Source organism: Suillus plorans, assembly GCF_016647745.1.
Source record: "Suillus plorans strain S12 chromosome Unknown HD556scaffold_30, whole genome shotgun sequence".
Classification (NCBI taxonomy): Eukaryota; Fungi; Basidiomycota; class Agaricomycetes; order Boletales; family Suillaceae; genus Suillus; species Suillus plorans.
This window is the reverse complement of record NW_024537414.1, coordinates 475,172-495,725: the sequence shown is the minus strand read 5'-3', so window position 1 is coordinate 495,725 and position 20,554 is coordinate 475,172. Positions and strand designations below refer to the sequence as shown.

At 47.2% G+C, this 20,554-nt stretch overlaps 5 protein-coding genes across 5 annotated transcripts; 3 read left to right on the top strand and 2 right to left on the bottom strand.

The window, feature by feature from the left end:
- Positions 1 to 1,423: 1,423 nt before the first annotated feature.
- Positions 1,424 to 2,871, bottom strand: HD556DRAFT_1308682 (uncharacterized protein; the record flags this gene model as incomplete). The annotated part of the gene is made up of 11 exons (XM_041300175.1): positions 1,424 to 1,471; positions 1,521 to 1,543; positions 1,575 to 1,797; positions 1,883 to 1,926; positions 1,976 to 2,035; positions 2,148 to 2,182; positions 2,232 to 2,308; positions 2,358 to 2,394; positions 2,484 to 2,555; positions 2,605 to 2,614; positions 2,685 to 2,871. 11 exons carry the CDS (start codon positions 2,869 to 2,871, stop codon positions 1,424 to 1,426), a joined length of 816 nt encoding a protein of 271 aa, XP_041159982.1.
- Positions 2,872 to 3,279: 408 nt separating this feature from the next.
- HD556DRAFT_1308681 (uncharacterized protein) lies at positions 3,280 to 4,848 on the top strand (the record flags this gene model as incomplete). Its single annotated transcript, XM_041300174.1, has 6 exons — positions 3,280 to 3,417; positions 3,469 to 3,672; positions 3,724 to 4,131; positions 4,183 to 4,316; positions 4,365 to 4,727; positions 4,758 to 4,848. The coding sequence occupies 6 exons, from the start codon at positions 3,280 to 3,282 to the stop codon at positions 4,846 to 4,848; spliced, it is 1,338 nt and encodes a 445-aa protein (XP_041159981.1).
- Positions 4,849 to 5,303: 455 nt separating this feature from the next.
- HD556DRAFT_1308680 (uncharacterized protein) lies at positions 5,304 to 7,717 on the top strand (the record flags this gene model as incomplete). The annotated part of the gene is made up of 8 exons (XM_041300173.1): positions 5,304 to 5,480; positions 5,547 to 5,866; positions 5,919 to 6,047; positions 6,099 to 6,214; positions 6,269 to 6,433; positions 6,491 to 6,957; positions 7,009 to 7,546; positions 7,698 to 7,717. 8 exons carry the CDS (start codon positions 5,304 to 5,306, stop codon positions 7,715 to 7,717), a joined length of 1,932 nt encoding a protein of 643 aa, XP_041159980.1.
- Positions 7,718 to 11,842: 4,125 nt separating this feature from the next.
- HD556DRAFT_1374753 (uncharacterized protein) lies at positions 11,843 to 12,398 on the bottom strand. Its single transcript, XM_041303060.1, has 4 exons — positions 12,301 to 12,398; positions 12,205 to 12,239; positions 12,024 to 12,156; positions 11,843 to 11,985 (listed from the first exon to the last, which is right to left on the bottom strand). The coding sequence occupies exons 3-4, from the start codon at positions 12,154 to 12,156 to the stop codon at positions 11,894 to 11,896; spliced, it is 225 nt and encodes a 74-aa protein (XP_041159979.1). The 5' UTR covers positions 12,205 to 12,239; positions 12,301 to 12,398; the 3' UTR covers positions 11,843 to 11,893.
- Positions 12,399 to 12,612: 214 nt separating this feature from the next.
- On the top strand, positions 12,613 to 16,929 carry HD556DRAFT_1479337 (glycosyltransferase family 20 protein; the record flags this gene model as incomplete). Its single annotated transcript, XM_041308583.1, has 14 exons — positions 12,613 to 12,840; positions 12,888 to 13,364; positions 13,416 to 13,560; positions 13,612 to 13,741; positions 13,854 to 13,943; positions 14,155 to 14,230; positions 14,364 to 14,630; positions 14,753 to 14,976; positions 15,051 to 15,108; positions 15,166 to 15,255; positions 15,314 to 15,355; positions 15,529 to 16,023; positions 16,085 to 16,230; positions 16,285 to 16,929. The coding sequence occupies 14 exons, from the start codon at positions 12,613 to 12,615 to the stop codon at positions 16,631 to 16,633; spliced, it is 2,817 nt and encodes a 938-aa protein (XP_041159978.1). The 3' UTR covers positions 16,634 to 16,929.
- Between the last annotated feature and the right edge of the window lie 3,625 nt (positions 16,930 to 20,554).

Here is a 20,554-nt window from a genome sequence, read left to right as displayed (position 1 = left end):
TAATACTTCGTTAGCTACACCTATACTGTAGGGTATTGAAAATGTTTTCTTTGTTAACCGAAGAAAACATTCTCAATACCCTGCAGTATAGGTGTAGCCAACTTACCTCTGAGGCAGAACTCTTAACACGAACAGTTTTGAGGGCGGGCTAGCCTCTAAGTGGCCTGTAGGGTATTGAGAATGTTTTCTTCGGTTAACAAAGAAAACATCTTCAATACCCTACAGTATATGCCTCAGAGGTAAGTTAGCTACACCTATACTGCAGGGTATTGAGAAACCCTGCAGGCCACTTAGAGGCTAGCCCGCCCTCAAAACTGTTCGTGTTAAGAGTTCTGCCTCAGAGGTAAGTTGGCTACACCTATACTGCAGGGTATTGAGAATGTTTTCTTCGGTTAACAAAGAAAACATTTTCAATACCCTACAGTATAGGTGTAGCTAACGAAGTATTACCTCTGAGGCAGAACTCTTAACACGAACAGTTTGGAGATACCTCTGAGGTTACCTCTGAGGCTGGCTAGCCCGCCCTCAAAACTGTTCGTGTTAAGAGTTTTGCCTCAGAGGTAATACTTAGTTAGCTACACCTATACTGTAGGGTATTGAAAATGTTTTCTTTGTTAACCGAAGAAAACATTCTCAATACCCTACAGTATAGGTGTAGCTAACTAAGTATTACCTCTGAGGCAGAACTCTTAACACGAACAGTTTTGAGGGCGGGCTAGCCTCTAAGCGGCCTGTAGGGTATTGAGAATGTCCGTCAGTCCAAAATATGCTAGCAGCCCAGGCAGATGGTGACAATGACGCCATATGATGACTCCCCTCTGTGGTCAGAAGGCAATTTCAAAGAAGAATCAACCTTCTGACCGGGAAGGGAAGTTTGTATCATATGGCGTCATGGCTACTTGTCCTAGTGTTCTGCCACCATCTGCCTATGCCAATAGTATATTTTGACTGGCAGACAATAATCAATGATAGCGTCCTTCAGCATGTCAATGGTGAGCCGCATCAAGGCAGAATTGAGATCTACATAACACATTATCTATCTAAGACATGTAGTAGATAATAGTTGCTTTGGTCTGTGCAGCGTTTGATTATTATACACTACTGTGCTTTTGCGCTTGCTTTCTTAATAAGGCTCTTTGCTAATATACACACGGTCACGTGACCTTTTCAGCTGGCAGCAAATAAAGTGCATCCATCAACATACATTTTCAAATACAAAGTACGAGTGACAATAAATTTTACTACAAGTAAGCAAACAAATAAAGTAACAAATACAAAAGGGGAGGCGAGACTTCAATGAGGGGGCCCTCCTCACCAAAGCCTCAACACTCCAGGTGAAAATGTATGTAGCAAATATATATATAATACAATACAAATTTGTCCTGTAGAAACGTTAGACCGAAATTTAAGACAAGATTAACACTTAACTAGAGAGCACTTGCCACACAAAAGTACCGGCAGGTTCAGCAGTCTAGAGAACAAAACAGATCAGTTAAGGTCATCAGGAATTGAGCGCTTACCACCATTAAAAAGTTGGAGCAGGCTATTAAAAAGTCGGAGCAGGAGCCACTGACAAGTGGCATGCACTGCGATACCGCCAATTCCAAGAAGCAGGAGCCACTGACAAGTGGCATGCACTGCGCTGAGCCCCAGTCCCAATAAGCAGGAGCCACTAACAAGTGACATGCACTGCGATACCGCCAATTCCAAGAAGCAGGAGCCACTGACAAGTGGCATGCACTGCGCTGAGCCCCAGTCCCAATAAGCAGGAGCCACTAACAAGTGGCATGCACTGCGCTACCGCCAATTTCAAGAAGCAGGAGCCACTGACAAGTGGCATGCACTGCGCAACCCCCAGTTCCTATAAGCAGGAGCCACTGACAAGTGGCATGCACTGCGCAACCCCCAGTTCCAATAAGCAGAATACTAAATAGAACAGACATTAGCAAACGGACGCGAGAGAAGAAGGACTTACGTTTAAGGAACTGGAAGGCGCTCAAAGGGAGGAGTGGCTCTAACTGCGCCATCCAAAGTCCTGAAATTCGTAAGTATAATACTAAATAGAACAAACGTTAGCAAACGGACATGAGAGAGGAAGGACTTACGTTGGGAACTGGAGGGCGCTCAAAGGGAGGAGTGGCTCTAACTGCCATCCAAAGTCCCGAAATTCGTAAGTATAATCCTAAATAGAACAAACGTTAGCAAGCGGACGCGGGAAAAGAAGGACTTACGTTGGGAACTGGAGGGCGCTCAAAGGGAGGAGTGGCTCTAACTGCCATCCAAAGTCCCGAAATTCGTAAGTATAATCCTAAATAGAACAAACGTTAGCAAGCGGACGCGGGAAAAGAAGGACTTACGTTGGGAACTGGAGGGCGCTCAAAAAGAGGAGTGGCTCTAACTGCCATCCAAAGTCCCGAAATTCGTAAGTATAATCCCAAATAGAACAAACGTTAGCAAGCAGACGCGGGAAAAGAAGGACTTACGTTAGGGAACTGCCAGGAGGGCGCTCAAAGGGAGGAGTGGCTGTCACTGCGCCATCCAAAGTCTCCAAAATCCTAAGTACAACAGACATTAGCAAGCAGGTGTGAGCAATTAAGTACTTACCTTGAGAAACCTCAAGGGAAAGAGAGTATATGTAAATGAAAACAGTTAGTAAGTAGGCGCACCACCAAAGTTGAACTTACTATGTTTGAAGGGCGACTGTAGGGTAGTACCTTTGAATTCTTGCAGCTGCAGTCTGCAAGAACCCAAAGGAGTACACCGGAAGTCGCCCTGAAGTAACGGCACTGGCAGAAATAAAGGATGAAGGAGAATGATGAAGGTAAGACGAAAGAAGAGATTGAACCGTGAGAACTGATTGTTGTTGTTCATATTCACGTGTCAGTTTGTTATTGTTTGTAAATAGTCACGTGATTATCAACAATGAACTCAACAGCGTCATAATATTGGCTAATCCACAATTCAACGCGTCGCGTGTCAAAAATCCACTCAACACGTGCCGGCGCACCGGCACGTGTTGAATTTGTGGATTTTTGACACGCGACGCGTTGAATTGTGGATTAGCCAATATTATGACGCTGTTGAGTTTATTGTTGATAATCACGTGACTATTTGGATCTGTTTGTCACAATCAACCAACGTTCAAACTTGTTCATTTCTTTCTAAGTACATTCAGCCGGCGCTCTCCTCTCTTTGCATCTGTTTGAACTACATAACTGTAAGTGCTATTTGCCGTGTCATCTACTAATTTGAATATATCTATAATAGTCTCTCTTCACCATGGTGAAGTCTAAACAAACCTGCAAGAAGTCCACCGGTGGCACCGCGCCACGAATTGCCTTGTCGTTGCCGGCATCTACTGGAGCGGTCACTGCGCCGGGTGAGCTGAATGTGAGAGAGCCGTCTGAACACAACGAGGTAAGTGATTAGTTACCTACTATTTGCACTAACACGCGTCTTTATTTGCAGTTTTGTCTCATCTGCAGAGACGGTTCTGTAGGGGAAGATTGCCTCTTCCTCTGCAGCACCTGTCCGCGGGTGATGTGTTCAAACTGCATGAACATCCCGCCTGCCAGTGCACACGCGGTGCAGGCCGATGACGTCACGTTCGTCTGCATATCTTGCCATGTTGGCATGGAACGACACGGGCGCGCATCTCAGTCGCCCTATTTTGTAAGTTTTTTCGTTTATTTCATGCTAACTAACATTCACTTCATTTTATAGGGTTTTTACAGGAAGGGGCAACCGCTCCTTCCTTCATTCCTCCAAATTTGTGCTACGTTGGAGGTTTCACTCCATTCCCAACTGTCTTCGGCACCCACGCTCATGCTCCATCTCGTCCTCGTCGACCACGACGTCACCGGCGGCTGTTTCGAACTGGCCTCCGAATTCCTTCGGCCATACTTCCCCAGCGGAGGGTTTGAATTTCGGTCCATCGTGTTCGACATCGGCAATGCCTCAAAGATCGACGAGTACCGGTTGCAGGCGACTGCCATCATCCAGTCGCTGATGAGCTCCAACTGGGCTCGTGTCGTCGTCGCCATCACTAACCACACCGACAACGAGCATGGAGATCCATTTATTGGGTACGAGGGCAACAAGAAGTCATACGTTTCGGCACGCGTTCACTCTGTAAGTGGCATTTTTTTGACTAACATTGTATTTGCTCATTTGACACCAAAGGTTCTCGATGTTCTGCTTTCACCTTGGCATCCCCTGATTCATGGTGCCGCGGAATCATACTTATGGCTGTTTTCGTGTGGCGCGCTCATCAACAACGTCACTTCCTTTTCAGGCTTGCAACAGGCGGTCATAGAGTAAGTCCATTTGATCTTATCTTTGCAAATACTAACTAACCCTAACAGTCATCGCATCACAGCCACTATTGGCTTTAATGCTGTTCGTTTTCAGCCGAGTTTCGCCACCCACCTTTTGCTCGCATTCGCGGAGCTGGTCATCATCGAGCGTTTGCCCATTCACATCGTCTTCCCTGACATGTTGGGCCAGTCCTACAAACTTGGGCGCCACACTGACGTGTTCTTGCTGATGCCTGACAACTCAGGTTCGTTGGCCGTTACCAAGTTCGCCTGGACGCATTCCCAACTTCGCCCCTGGGGTCAGTACCTGCCGGTCCAGTGCCCACAGTGTGGGTGGAGTAACGCCTGGTGTTCTGTCAACATGCACAAAGATTACATCTTTGAATGCAAGAATGGCCAATGTAGGAAAAAGTATGTATTCTCACAACCACCTCATTCCAGGATCCTTTTGCCAGGCAAAAGACCTGGCTCCTGCTGGATTTCGGTTGTCTTGAGGCCCATGCCTAGTGTCCCTGATGAGGATGAGGATTAGGATACAATTATTTTGTCTTAGCTTTTTCGTACATCCCTTCATGTTTCATTTTTCTTCATCTTACTTGATTAGATACCCTCACCGCTCAATGGAAGTATAACGTGTTTTGGATCTTTTTACCTGATGTGAATTTGTCTATTATCTACACTGTCTAACTCCACTCAATGGAAGTATAATGTGCCTTTAATCTTGTTACTTGATGTGAATTTGACCGTCTCAATATATCCAATTTGATAATTGATTCAAGATAAAAATTGCAGGTAGGCTGGTACAGGCGGTAGGAGGGTGGCTAGCCGAAATTAATTTGAACACCCATGTTTATCAACAATAACGTGTGACTTTTCATAAGTCACACGTTATTGTTGATAAACATGGGTGTTCAAATTAATTTCGGCTAGCCACCCTCCTACCGCCTGTACCAGCCTACCTGCAATTTTTATCTTGAATCAATTACGATGTCTACCGACTGGTCTATTGCCTTTAAGCCAATTCTCGACCTTCACTCTAAGGCCATTTTTGCTGCAGGTTCCTCATCTGTTGGAAAGCCTGTGGTGAGGAAGATTCGGAGGGCCATACTAGCTGCTCAAGACGAGCAAGAGGAACCCATTGCCTTGCCTACTTCCTTGAAAAAGGTCACAAAATTCTTATACTGTACATGTATTTAGTTGTCTGATGATATACATAAATGTTACCTACAGGCAATAAAAGAATACTATGCCAAAAGTCTCAAAGACAAGGAAGAGGCAGACGAACGTGAGGCAGCGAGTCGCCCAAGAGAACCATCTTTCTATAAGAAACCCCTGTCTGAGTGGGACGTAGCACAGAAATTATTTAAGCAGGAGATCGACTCATATGACAAGGCCCAACAACAGAGTAAAGGCTTGGAGTATTCAATCAAGTACCGCACTGGGAATGCCAGGGAGTGGTTCAACAACATGACACCTTCACAACAGCAGGAGGTCAAGTTTGCCATGAAGAAATGGAATGAGGAGGGGGCGCCAGAAGAAACTCAGGCAATGTAAGTTTTACTTCAAATCTACAGTTATTCCAGTCTAACACTTTGGCTTGAGATATCGTAAGAATAACCTCAAGAAAACTCTGGAAGATTTTGCAGAGCAAATTCGGCGCACCATGGGTTGTCGCATAGTAATGCTTGTTAGTCATAAGAAAAAAGCTAGTCAGACATTGTCCGTCAGTCTGTAAGTCATCAAATCAACATGGAAATCTCAAGACTAACTAAACTACTATAGACACGAAACTACGCCTCAGAATGCCAAGAAAAAATTTTCTGTGAGCTCGAGTGGTATCAAGGAGTGGGCTGCAAATGGATTTGAATCCTTTGGAGAATGGTCTAAGACTGAATTTTGTACGTGTTTCATTTGATTTTAAATATCATGCTCACTGACTATTAAATTGATAGACCCTTCAGAGGATTCAGACCATGCGGCTTCAGACTGTGAGGATGGACCTGTCTTACCTGAAATCATAGTAGATGATGAGGGGTATGCAAAACTTCCTCTTCGTGATGGTATTGGCCTCAAGGGCCAACACGAATTGATTAGAAGTATCTTTCATACTTCATACAGTAAGATCTAACATCTTCAATATGTGCATGACATTTGATTGACTCAATGGTTTGTAGAAGTCTGCACAGGTGGCTCTAGACCTGTACCTTGGGGCGTGATAACTGCCAGCCCGTCCAATTATTTGGAACCTGGTTCAGTTCCCACAGGATTTGTGGTCAAAGACCCTTCTCATATGAAGACAGAGGAGGTAAATTGTCTATGGATGCATTGGGAACGACGTTCTGCTACAAATCAGAAGCTAGTTGTCTTTATTAAGGCCAAGGATGCTGATATTCGGGTCACTGGGAAGTCCAAGACGAAAGTAGTGAGCACCCTAGACTTAGATGAAGAAGATCAAGGCCGGCCGGCTCCATTTGCCTCTCATTTCACAGAACGTACAACACAGCCGGCCGCTCATGAGACAACACCAGATGATGTTGCCATCAATGACCGATACACATTTTTAGAAACCCTTAGCAAGAATGAAAACTACTTGGAGCTTGTGGACGCCACTAGGGACCTGGCAATATTAGCCAAACAGAATGTTAGTGTCACTTGGTGCTGTTTTCAATTTTATGGCTTATATGTCCAACAGCCAATTTCAGAGCGACACCAAGATTTGCCTACCTGGGCTGACTGGTCTTGGAGCGAAAATTATCTTTCCGAGGACATTCACACCTCATATGCGACATTGATGGCCAGCTTAAACAAGCTACAGACCTGTCCAATCTCAGGGCCATCATCGGCAATGCCAGTAATACTAGGAATTGGGCTCCTCTATAGGGAGTCTAAGCGTGTGATAGAGTATGAGGAAGACGAGGCTGATCCCAATACCCCTTTCTACCTACCTCATTCTGCTATTGATCTACAGTTCTTGGTCGCTCTGGATGAGGCTGTCCGGGAAGTCTTATTCTCAGTTGTTGGTCAGATTGAGAGGCTGAACAAAGAGGGACTCAGTGACGAGGTTGAGGATGAGGAGATGAGGATGGTGGTAGAGAAGGAAAGGCATGAGGTTGAGGAGAAGGATGTTGAGTCAGAGGAGAATGTAGTTGGGGGAGAAGAACAGCAGGAGCAGGAGGTTGAAGAGGTGGTGCAGAAAGGGAGGAAGAGAAAAATTAACCATGCTTCATCAAGTAAGTCCAAGAAGCCTAGGACTGAGCCTGTGGTTCGTAGATCAGGTAGGGTGAGGCAACCCTCTAAGAGATCCCAGAAGATATGATCTTGTATCCTCCATTGTCTTCATTGCTAGTCAATCTTGTACAGTAATTACATATGCTTGTCTAGACTCTCGCACTGCCTGGTGATAAGTTATGACTTGAGTATAAACTGGCTTTCCTCGCTCTATGTACATATATATTGGCCAGCCTGACTCCTACATAGGTAAATGCAGGACGGCCGGTATGCTAGTTTAATACCTGCAAACAGGCCAGCCTGGCTCCTACATAAGTAAATGCAGGACGGCCGGTATGCTAGTTTAATACCTGCAAACAGGCCAGCCTGGCTCCTACATAGGTAAATGCAGGACGGCCGGTATGCTAGTTTAATACCTGCAAACAGGCCAGCCTGGCTCCTACATAGGTAAATGCAGGACGGCCGGTATGCTAGTTTAATACCTGCAAACAGGCCAGCCTGGCTCCTACATAGGTAAATGCAGGACGGCCGGTATGCTAGTTTAATACCTGCAAACAGGCCAGCCTGGCTCCTACATAGGTAAATGCAGGACGGCCGGTATGCTAGTTTAATACCTGCAAACAGGCCAGCCTGGCTCCTACATAAGTAAATGCAGGACGGCCGGTATGCTAGTTCAAAACATACAAACTGGCTAGCCTTACCCATACATAGGTAGATGCAGGGCGGCCGGTTTGCTAGATTAAGACCTACATACTGGCCAGCCTGGTTTCTACTGAGGTAGAGATATGGTTGGCCAGTATAATCTTAATCCCACATATTGGGCCACCCCACGTCTGCCTATGTAGAAGAAAGGCTGGCCAGTTACAAATATAGATGTGAAACAGTCAGCATCCTAATACACCAGCAAGCCTTGATATTGGTATACCTACAGCCGGCAGTTGTCTTACATCTACTGGCTGGTCATGCTTTTACAATAGTATGGTAGTGTATTATACATGTGGACTACTACTATACAAGGCCGGCCAGCATGTATTCTACATAGACCGGCCGGGGACTGGCTGGCCATGATTCTACAGGGTTTTGGCACATCCGGGGCACTGGTTCTACATGGGAAATTGACTGAAGTATGTGATAGTTCAGGGTTGAGTGCTGCTGTGGAATCTGGTCAGGATACTTAAGTAGGAAGGCCAGCTGCGCGGTTCCTGGCTTCCATGACAGATATTATAGTTTCGGTCCTTGTGAGAAGGGAGCACTCTCCAAAAATCAAATAAGTACTCAGCTGAAATCGGCCCCATCTATCTCCGGATGAAGTTCTTTGTACGAGGCCTATCTTATTGCGAAAATAAAGGATAATACCCCACTAGCAATATTGTACTACGTAGTTGGTGCGTGTTCTTTTCGGTGGAATGTCCACTGAAATTCATCATCGATTTATTCATGACCGTCAGCGTTGGACGTTGAGCCTTTGAACTGCGTCGTTCAAAGTGCCGCCTCGACATATTTTAATCCCAGCGCGCGCTGCTGTGCGTCAGACAATGCTTGACCTCCATTAGAACACATTTTATTTCTCTCAAGTTCAGTCTCGTAAACGACTGGTAGAAAATAGAGCGAATTACTAGATCCCGCAAGCGGTATACACTTGGTTAGTGCCAGTTCCCAGTCTTGAAAAGAAATGCAGTTCACTCGCCCCCGGTGGTCGGAGTAGCGTTGTCGTTGAGGTTGTCGTGGCAATTAGGACAGAAAAGATTCAGATGAGCGCAAGGGTGACTTGGAAAGGACGCGACCGAGATAATTGTTGAGATGGCGAAAACGCAGGGACGATCATTAGTTATCATAATGCCAAGAAATAATGCACGTACGTGTAGGGGCTGTTGGATCATGATACGTCTTTACTTTGGTTATATGTTGAGGCCAGTTTTTCCGTTTCGACGAGGGAGCAATGCACAGTACAGTATCTCGTAGTAAAGGCAGTTGTAGCACGGTGACGTATCACATATGCTTACTGGGCGGCCCTTGGTGGGATGAAAAATCGAAGTATGACTGACTTTAAACTGAAAAGATTAGAATCGCGAGAAGCGGAGCAATGACCTTGGCGATTGAGTATAATCGTGGATTCCTGAGTATCGTGTGAAGTGTGACATTTTCTACAAAAAAATAGACATCACTATGTCGGGCGGCGTTAGCTCCATGGATGACTGAACCAACAAGATCTCCATGTCATGAGAAGCCTCTGAGATCTGACAAACTGTGACTTGGAAGAACATTGTTCAGTTCGATTCATGAATCAAGGATAAAATTACTCAATTTGAAGTGGGATAGAAGTACGGACAGGCGAGTCTTGGGTCAAGTAAATCAAGGGTCTGCACTACGCGTGATGGAGTCTGCGTCCTGAAGGCTTTTCAAGAACTAGTTGTGGAAGCTCGGACTCGGACTAAGGTTCCCTGCCTTCCCGATCGCGGCCTTCCCTCGAAAACTTGATCGACAGAGTGTAGAACACTACCCTGGGCAGTATGTGTATGATATAAGTGAGATGGATGTTGTATGTTGTCCTCGTGAGGTACCCAAGTTAACGCTGCGATGCCGTGTATTGTTTGCGTTTCTGACGATGAGTATCAATATTTCAGATTGAGTCTTCGGACCGAGATCCATGATGACTTGCCATAGTCAAGAAAGATCACCATGATACAGGAATATAGACTGACAAGTAAGCTAACTATCATTTGCGAACTGCATCGAGGGCAGTGGATACGATGTAATCTTTTTTCGATCTTCAGCGCTTCAGCCACGATCTGCCATTGGTCATAAGCTGAGTGGTGGAAGTACTAAGCATGAAGTGGAACCCACGATGGATCGCATGGGGCCATGGACAAGCCGCAACATGTATTGCTAGTTTGGAAGCTAACTCTCATTTGCGAACTGCATCGAGGGCAGTGGATACGATGGAATCTTTTTTCTATCATACTTCAAGCTTCAGCGCTGAAGCTTGAGGATCGAAAATGGACAACTTGAAGCCGCAACATGTATTGCCAGTTTGGTGCCGGCAGTACTTAGACTCGAGAGTTGTAAGGAACGTAGTTGGGGTGATGGACATTGGAGACCACAAAATGTTCGAGCCACGTGTCATCCCTGGTTGCTGGCGAACCTTCCGCGTTAATGTACGCTGTTCGATACGTGATGCACATACTAAGAGTAAGAGTAAGAGTGCGAAGCAACAAAATAACCTGATTCTCACGGGTGATAAGGGAGTTAGATAGATTTTATACATGCCACGTAGACAAGTACTACTCGAATGCACCTCTGGCACGACCATGACCGATTCTATCCGAGAACGCGCATTTCATGGACGACATCGAGACTTGCCAAAAATAGGGGCGTAGCTATTTTGACGCGGTCCTGCCGCGCCTGCCGCGGTCGTGACGCGGCCGTGACGCGGCGTGACGCGCATGTGACGCGGCACTGACGAGCCTTGAAGCTTGACGCGGCACTAACGATCCTTGACGCGGCCACTGAAGTACTGACGCGCCATTCCCATATTCTATATTCAACTTCCAGATCAAGTTGGATGAGTTCACGACCATTCCTTTGTTATTTTATTTGCCTCAGAGCCATGTATACATAAGTCAATGATTATTTTCTTTTCCTCCCTCTCTGGACCCTTCGAGCCTGTGGAGCACATCGACGTTTAACGGGCGGACATTCTTCGGCCGGCAGAGAAGGAACTACAGTTTCGGATAGCTCGTCTGCAGACTCCAAAGATGTGGCATCGGAGTTATCACTGAATAAGGGGCCGCGCTGTCAATCACATAAGTTAGATATCTATCGAACGGAGCAGGTAATTTCTTCCTCACTTCAAATTCACTCTCGCTATAATTCCTAAAAGATGGTTAGTAACTTATAACAAGTTTATTCCGTATTTCAAAGCACTCACAAAGGCCATGATACGATTTACAAAAGCGCGATAATAAGGGTTTCTTCTCGAGCCCAGAGGATATGCTTAGTAAAATAAATTTATTACTGCCTATGGACAATTACAGTGTACGACGTCTAATTCTGTCAGGACGAAAAGGAACACAGTTAGAATATCAATTATTATGACAGATGTAAAATAAAATATACCTAAGTTATACGGACAGTGTGACAGTTGAGGTGGTGAGGTTTGACGCGGCATGTGGAGGTGGCGAGGTCTGACGCGGCATGTGCTACTGGTGACGCGGCATGAATGAAGTTTGACGCGGCGTGACGCGCGGGTGACGCGGCAGTGACGAGGTTTGACGCGCCTGTGACGCGGCATGGAGGAGGTTTGACGCGGCACTGACGCGCATGTGACGCGGCAACTGACGCGGTATGTGCTATGGTTGACGCGGCACTGTAGTAGGCCTTGACGCGGCATAGAGTGTGGATGTTGATATTAGTACAGAGACTGCGAAGATATTTGGGAAAACTTGTCGTGGTGTGAGTAGTGCTTGACGCAGCCTAAACGAGGCTTCTGACATGCCATGGTTGGGGCTTGACGTGGTGGTGCGGGGTATAGAGAGTGGATCAAACTTGGCAGGGTGACGTCGAGGCTTGACGCAGTGAGACACCATTTGACACTGCATCTGAAAACCAACATAGATGAACGAATTAGAGGTAATGCAACAACATAGAACTGACGCGCAAGATGCATACTAGTAGTATGAACGCAGAGGACAAGCACTGTAAATTTGGTGAGAGGTGAATACAGCACCATAGAGCCTGTACGCAGGCAGACACTCATATGTTGATCATTAACGATGATTCAAAGTGTTTGGAATGCGATATGAAGTTGTGTGAACATGATCTGTACATAGGAATTTGTTACAGTGCCGCGTCACAGGCGCGTCACGACCGCGGCAGGCGCGGCAGGGCCGCGTCAATTTCACTTGGCCCCAAAAATAGAAGAAACCCGGGTGTTGTCGGTTTGGTTGCACGTTCGTTGTTAATGATTACGCCGTGTGGAAAACAGATGGATCGATGGAGCATCATGACGATTTGGGATCTTGTTTATGAGGACACTGCTACGGATAACAAGCTCTGATCACGAACAACCATGAGCTCACTAAGAAATCACCGTGTCATCATCGCTTCACTATTCTTACCAACGACTGCAGTTCCAGGTGAAAGTAGCCCTCCTACTCCAGATATTTATGCTCGAGAGGCAGGCACAACAGCAGCTACACAGGACCTGGGCGGTCGTCCTCCAGCATTCAGACATGCTTCATCGCGATCTATCGGTAGCACGCCAGCTCCTCTCAAGAGTATAGTCGATGATTTGAAAGTGAGTTCTTCGATTATTTCTAGGTACGACGAATTAACCCCTACAAGTCTCGTGCAATCACTCCAATCACCACTCCTCCCTCTGAATTAAATCCATTCTCCAAATTTGCTTCATTAGCTCCATCTCCCGCAGGCAAGGGTACAATCTCACCGTCCTCTATCCGAAACATGGACGTTTCCCTTGCAAAGTTTCAACCAGACCCACTCCATCCTATTCGTCTACAACGCAGATCATCTTCAAAACCACCTAGGTACCCCACCCGCTCCTACTCAAATACATCATCTGAACCCTACTACTTTGCACCAAACATCCATTGCAACGGTGGCCTCAAGAACGCAGTCGACAGCGTTAAAGACCGTATGACTAACAAACTCTGGGTCGGGACCCTCGGTAGCAGCACAGACGCCTATAACACAGAACTCAAAGCGAGCATCGATCGAAGGATGAAGGAGTTGCATTCTAGTCTACCGGTCTGGATCCCTGATGCGGAGTTTGAGAGTTGTTATGATGAGTTTTGTCATCAGGTCCTTTTCTTCCCTGTCCCTTGCGGATCCACATTGATGCCTGATATGTAGGTCCTTTGGCCGTGTCTTCATTATGCAGTCCCCGACGCGCCAAAAACGAAACTCTTCTTCGAGAGCGCGGCATTTAAGCAGTATGCCGCTGTTAATAAACGATTTGCAGAGGCTATCGAGAGCGTCTGGATGGAGGGCGATGTCGGTACGTCTTTCGTTGCGGGGAGCTTTGGTTCCGTCTGATATGCGCGCTCAGTCTGGATCAACGACTACCACCTGATGCTCCTCCCCCTCCTCCTCCGCCAAAGCACACGTGTACCCGCTCTCGCTAGTGCTACAATCGGGTTCTTCATGCATGTCGCTTTTCCGAGTAGTGAGATATTTAGGTGGGTCGTGTTTCCGTTTCCGTTGGCGTTGGTGTCAAGTCTTCGACACTCATCACACCCCTCTCCTTCCTGCACCATGCCACCTTCTAAACCACTGACCCCAAACCCATAGATGCTTAAGCGTACGCGAACATCTTCTCCGTGGTATGCTCGGTGCGGATCTTGTAGGATTTCAGACTGCGAGTTATGCGAGGCATTTTAGGTATGTTTTTTGTTTTGTTTCAGCTGAGGTTCTTGGGAAAGGGGATTGGGTTGTGCTGGGAGATGTAGTTAGCTGGGTTTCCTGGTTTCGTCTTCCCTCACTGCGTTCGTATACGCACTCCCAGCGCTCATCTAAGTACCCCTGTCACCCTGTCATTCTTCTCATCTCATCTCACGACGCATGAGCTAACGCACGCAAAAAATCCACACAGACAAACTGTCTCTCGCATTCTTGCAGTCGAAGCGTTGCCCAAGGGGATCCAGGTGGGTTTCTTACCTCGTTCTGACGTCCTTTTTGTTCATGGTGTTTTGGTTGGTGTGTGGGATGATTGTATTTTCTTCCACCAATTCCCTGTCCCCTTCCCTTCTTTTCACCCTTTTCCTCCTTTCCATCTCTCCCTTCCCGCTCACACTTACTCAGGTCGAATACGGCATCCCAGGCGGCGCCCGTGAAGGCCACGGCCGTTTCGTAGACGTGGGCATCTTCCCCATGGGCATAGACGTAGGTGCCCTACGCGAACGGCGCCGCGAGCCCGACGTCTCTTATTGGGTCCAACTCCTCCGACAACGCTATGCGGGTATGATGATAGTCGTAGGGAGAGATAAATTGGATGAGATCCAAGGCGTGAGGCACAAACTCGAGGCGTTCGAGTTGTTCTTGAAGAAGTGGCCAGAGTATCAGGGAAAGGTGCATTTTTCTTTCCTTTTCCGTCTTCTGTCACTTCTACTTCCCATCCTCCTTTCCCATCCCATCCCATCCCTCCTTCCAATACGAACCATAACTCATACTAACACAAACACAAACACCAGGTTATCCTCCTTCAAGTAGCCCTCCAAACAACCGAATCCAACGAGTTGGCAGCAGGCGGCGTTTCAGACGTCGTAGCACGCATCAACAGCGCGTTCAGCACGCTCACCTACCAGCCAGTCGTATTCCTTCACACGCAAGAAGTCACATTTAGTCAATATTTGGCGCTTTTAACTGTCGCGGATGCGTTTTTGGTAACCAGTTTGAGGGAGGGGATGGCGTTGAGGTGAGTTTTCAGTTCATCGCAGATTGGTGGTATTCTCGTCGTGTTTTGGTTATGAGTGCTGATGGCTATGATAGGACGCACGAGTTTGTTGAATGTCAAGATGGGAGACATAGGCCTTTGATCCTGAGCGAGGTTTGTCCCCCCCCCTTCCCTTCCCACATACTCCTGTTTTTTGACCTGGTTTCAAAGTTCACTGGATCGTATAGTTATAGCGGATTTAGGTCATGCATCGCTGTGAACCCGTATGATACGCATGGGACTGCCAAGGCTATTCATCAGGTACGTTTTTGTGTTTATTGGTTGGGAATAGTAACTGATATTGCGTGGGGTGAGGTAGGCTTTAACTATGAGTGATGAGGAGGCATTATCGAGGTGGGAGGTGAGGAAACCTTGTTTGCTTAATTGATGGATGTGCGCTGACTTGTTTTTAAACGTTTGTTGATCATTAAACACGTGCTCATCTCATCTTACACGTGCCCATCTCCTCAACGCGCGCCCATCATCCCTTTCATACGCCAATCATTAAATACGCGCTCATCCTACCTAAAACAGGACCTCCACAACCACGTTGTAACCCAAACAGCCCAAACCTTCGTAATCTCCTTCCTCACGCGCTGCCTTCGCGCCAACACCGAACATACCATCCAAACAGACCTCAATTCCGTCCCTGCGCTTAACACCACGCTCCTCCTCCCGCGCTACAAACACTCCTCTCGCCGAATCCTCCTGCTCGATTTCGAAGGCACGCTCTGGCGCCCCGATATGTCGCGCGCTGGACTCCTCGCGCCGTTCGTACCTCCCGAAGGCGCGGTAGAGCTCCTGAACAAGTTCTCTGCGAATCAGCGGAACGAGGTGTGGTTGCTCAGTGGGTTACCTATCAAGAGCCTTGAACAAGTCGCTGCCAAAGCGCCTGGAGTGGGTATAGTAGCAGAGAACGGGTGTTTTGCGAAGATCCCGGTGCAGAATGGGAAAGGAGGGGTGTGGATAAGTATGGTTGCCAATTTGAATTTGACGTGGAAGGGTCTTTGTGTGGAAATTTTGAATTATGTGCGTATTTTTGGGGTGTTTTGGGTGAGGGTGGTGCTGATTGATGTGTCGTTGGGTGTAGTTCACGGAACGCACACCTGGTTCGTTTGTAGAAGAGCGTGAGGCGTCTGTTGTGTGGAGGTTCTGGACTGGTCCAACGGATGATTGTGCGGATCGTCAGTGGGCGAGGCGTCAGGCTGCTGAAGCGCAGAATCATATCTTTGATAGGTGCGTTTGCCCATCCCTACATCGTCCTCCTCATCCTTAATACTCCTACTCTAGCCTCGGTGAACGTTACGGCCTCCGCATAATCCCAGGATCCAACTCCTTCCTAGTCCTCCCAAACAACATCTCCCGCTCCACAGCAGTAGGCGCGATCCTACATCCAGGTGGACCCGCCCACTCCCCGCGTTCCTCCTCGATGCCCGACCTAGACGTACCCGTGAGCGGAGGAGGTGGTGAGGCAGGGTTCGTCTTTGCTGTAGGTAGTGACGAGAAGCTGCTGAGGCGGTTGAATGAGTTGGATAATGCGGAGACGGTGTCGACGAGTGGGAAGGGAACGGATGCGAAGTGGAAATTGGATGCTGGTGATGTGGGGAATACGATGTGGCTGTTTGCGAATTCTCCGTAGGGGTGGTGGTGTATCTTAGACGAGTTTGGGCTAGGTTTGGTTTTGGCTTTGAATATGTATGATGTACGTTGTGCCACTAGATGATCTTCCGTGCTATTTGTAGATTTGGTGTCGTTGTGTTTATAGCTAGCTAGCGCTGTCGTATCTGCTCTCTAGACGAGTACATTATAATGTTTTGTAGACGTATTTGACATATCGTTTCCTAAGCTTACCAGTACAACCTCCTCCCCAGGCGACTTCGTTACAGGTAAGTTCGTTCATATTTGATACGAGTGGCAAAACAATCTTGTCTCTTGTCAATTGCGTATCTATGATTAATAATTATCATACAAAGTGTGTCGCAACAAAGTAGTAACTGGCCAGCAAAAATGGTCACCACCTGTCGTAAGCGCCAGTACTATGATGTTATTGTGATCTCCAGCTTTGTATGCATACCAAATGTAATTGCTAACAATTAGCTACGCCTTACACCGAAAAAAAACCAGGGAGTGCTGACGAGATCGAAAAAGCCTCCTTTAATGGATCTAGTCACTGACGGTGAGCATGTCCTGCCCATCCTCGAGTCAACGGACCACCAGGACAACGACATGAATGGTGATGACGAGTGTGTCGAGTGGCAGCGCATATGACATGCGAGCTGCGAATGGGAGAGACAGTGCTGGCCTTGATACAGCCCAAGTGCAAGAGACATTGCTTCTGGTGATTGGACATTGTATATTGGACGAGCACTGTGATAGCATATGGCGGCGTTGGAGGGTGCATCGAGTTGGGTGTGTTTGGAAATATTATGGAAGATGCGATCGGACGGTTGACCCACTTAGAGAAGCCTGGAGATTTGTAGAGTTGAGTCAGGGAGTCAACTAGTCACGATCAGGAGAACATGTCATGCAATTCAGCTTTCGCGTAGTCCTGCAAGCCAGCGTCAATGACTACTAGAGGCTAGTGCTTGTTAGACCCGTAACCAGTCTGACATACGTGCATGTTTTGAGAGGTGGGGAGACCGTCAGACGTAGTACTTCAGAGAGTCAGACTGTTGAAACTCGGAGTTTGAAAATGTGCAGGTGTGCCGGCGAAGGTGCACGTGCATCTCTAAAGCAACTTTTCGGAATGCTCTCGACCAACTCTCGACAACCTTCCCATAGACTTTACAAACAAACATGCTTTCATCACGCGCCTTTATTTTGGCACCAAACATCCGAAGTCGTTTCAACTCAAGGCTCTCGCATCTTTGCTTGCAGCAAGACATGTGATCATTCGAGCTGCAACGGAGACACTCCATGATTTTACCATTGCTGACTATCAGTGACACCTCTAAAGTTGCTTCAAAAAGACCATCTAGTACGCTGAATATTTGAATATCACTTTTCTCGGGGCTTCTGTATACAATATTACAGGTCAAAGAATTCGAGGAGGATTGTTCAATCGCAATTAATCACGACACTCACAAGACACTCTGGAGTCTACCTGAGAGCGTTGCCTGTTGGATGGCATTTTCACGATCTTCTGTGCACGTGTCCACAACGAGTTTTCACGACCTGCTGAGGTCCATGAAGTTCATCCGCGTGCCACGGTCAGCAAGGAGAGCATTCTTCCTCCGTGCTAAGGCTGCGAGGGTCCCCTGTCCATGCTAAATATTCGGTAGAGCGTACTACAGTGGTGTGGTGGTAAGTGGAGGATAATATGGAGCGGATGGTATCATTTGCAGCATCCTATCGCTGCAGCACAGATCGACAAAGATGCGGTACCCGTACTGTGCATTGCGGCGTGAAGGGAAGTTCACAACCGTGCCGCACTTGCAAAAATTTTAACTCCGAGATCGACCAGCGCTAAACCGTTAACGATAAACGATTGTAAATAGTAAGCACCTCGTCAGCTCATTGAGCAAGGTGCCAGCAACAATTGGTGTGGATGGAGATACCATGGATCAAATACATGCCGAGCTTTTCCGATTCCAGGATTTTCCCAGGATTAACAGAACCCCTGTGAGTTCCCCAGATTGACCCAGCCAATACAGTTGCAACTTGGAATTATTCTGGCGGATTGATTGCAGGTACAGCCCAAAGGTAATGATCGGAACGGCTTGTCCGTAGTCATATAAGCCAGATCCGAGTTTGAAAAAATATACTTGTTATTGAAAGCTAATCTTTCGAATTCTGGTCTACAAAGTTCCCTGCAGCTAGTCTACGAGAGGTGCCGATGAGGCCTTGGCGTTGAGGTGTCCCTCGTCAATGGTCATTATCTAACGAACACTACGTGTAGGCATGGAAATATCAGTTTTTTTCGATTGAGCCGAAGAGACGATCTCACTAAAGTGCCAGAGAAACTGAGTCACAGTGGAGTATCATCTGATTCGGACGAGCACGACTTACCTTTGATAGCGAGGGCTTCATCGATTGACCCTGAAGGTTGTTTATTCACTAATGGTATAGTGCTACCATGATGATCGTGTGCAGGTGGTCGCAGATCAGTGCGCGCACCGCGATTCCAAGGTCTCGTCACAGCATTTGTACCGCCCCACACAAGCCCCACAAATTGAATGAATTAACGACTTACCGTACGGTGTAGTAAATTAAGCATGGCATCCGAGAATCGATATGTTTAATTCCCTCTATTGATGCACAAGCGTGTATGTAAAATGATTTAAAAAACCCTGTGCCTAAATACTTCTTGCAGTCCGTATGGAGTTAGTCGAGAGCAGCTTGTGGCAATTTGGCAAACGAGGACCAGGCTGCCACGAGTCCATGACACGCTTTTGCAAGTTTCTAACCGACCGGGGGGTAACAAAAGCCAACGAGTAGTATCACTCCACCAGCGGGGACGAGTTTCTTTTTGACTTTTTGATGTTCATTTTGTTGCTTAGCAGGCGCTGTCACTGCCACCATGACGCAGTTCGCGAAAGTAATTGTCATTCATGGACCGGTACCGCGGCCAGCTGTAAGTTGTACAGATGAAGTTCGCTTACATTGCCGCTGAAGCTTAAACCAAACACCTATCGGACATTGAGAATCCGTGCGGTTTCGCGGAAAGTCGAAGTGTAACCAAACATCCATCATAGGAAGGAGCCACGTCAGCACCCGAACCTTCGTACTCGCTGTGCTAGACGGCGGGCTCAAGTATCTCGCCACCAGACCCATCAATTGAAGGTAGGCTTTTGTATATAGGTAGTACTAAACAATGTAAATGACACATCATGAGCAACTTAGCAATGTCTATCTACCATCGAGCATCCATCTACAGCAACCTGCAGAATGTCTTCGAGCGATGAGAATGCAAATGCTTCACCCTGTCCCCTTCCATAATAGTGAGGCTTACGGGAAGGAACTGTGTAGGAATGCACGCAGCAACTACATCAGAGCGATGCTTTCACCTGCCAGTGGTCTTATCGATCTGAACCTTGGTAACGCCCTGATTTCCTGCAAGCGGGCAAAGATAGTATGCTGTAAATATTTGGGCAATGGCAGGATACATCGCTTGGAGCTGCTTATCGGACTCAGCCAAGTAAAATTGTTCGTCACGATGCGACGACGAGCCACCGTGACGATATAGGACCTTTTTGATACCACGGCCCCAGTGTCATGTTTGACGTGTCATAGTAGAGGTCCCAAAGCCCGGGCTACTAGTGAAATAATGACACTAGCCAAAATTTCCGCCTGCGTCTGATCGATGATCATCGACTCTGATCAAAAGGAAATCGTGCCTTCGACGCTGCACCGGGGGTTGCCGGTGGAACGGGAGCAGCGGGGTGCCAGGGTTCTCCAGGGTCTCAGGGTCCCAGCGTACATAGACATGACTCACACGACACATTATACACACATCATCCATTCAGCCATATGATCAGCCTCTCTTCCTCTCCTGAGCGCAGGGTAGAGCCGGGTCCAACGCACACAACATGAGCTCATCTGTATCGTCAGTTACATAACT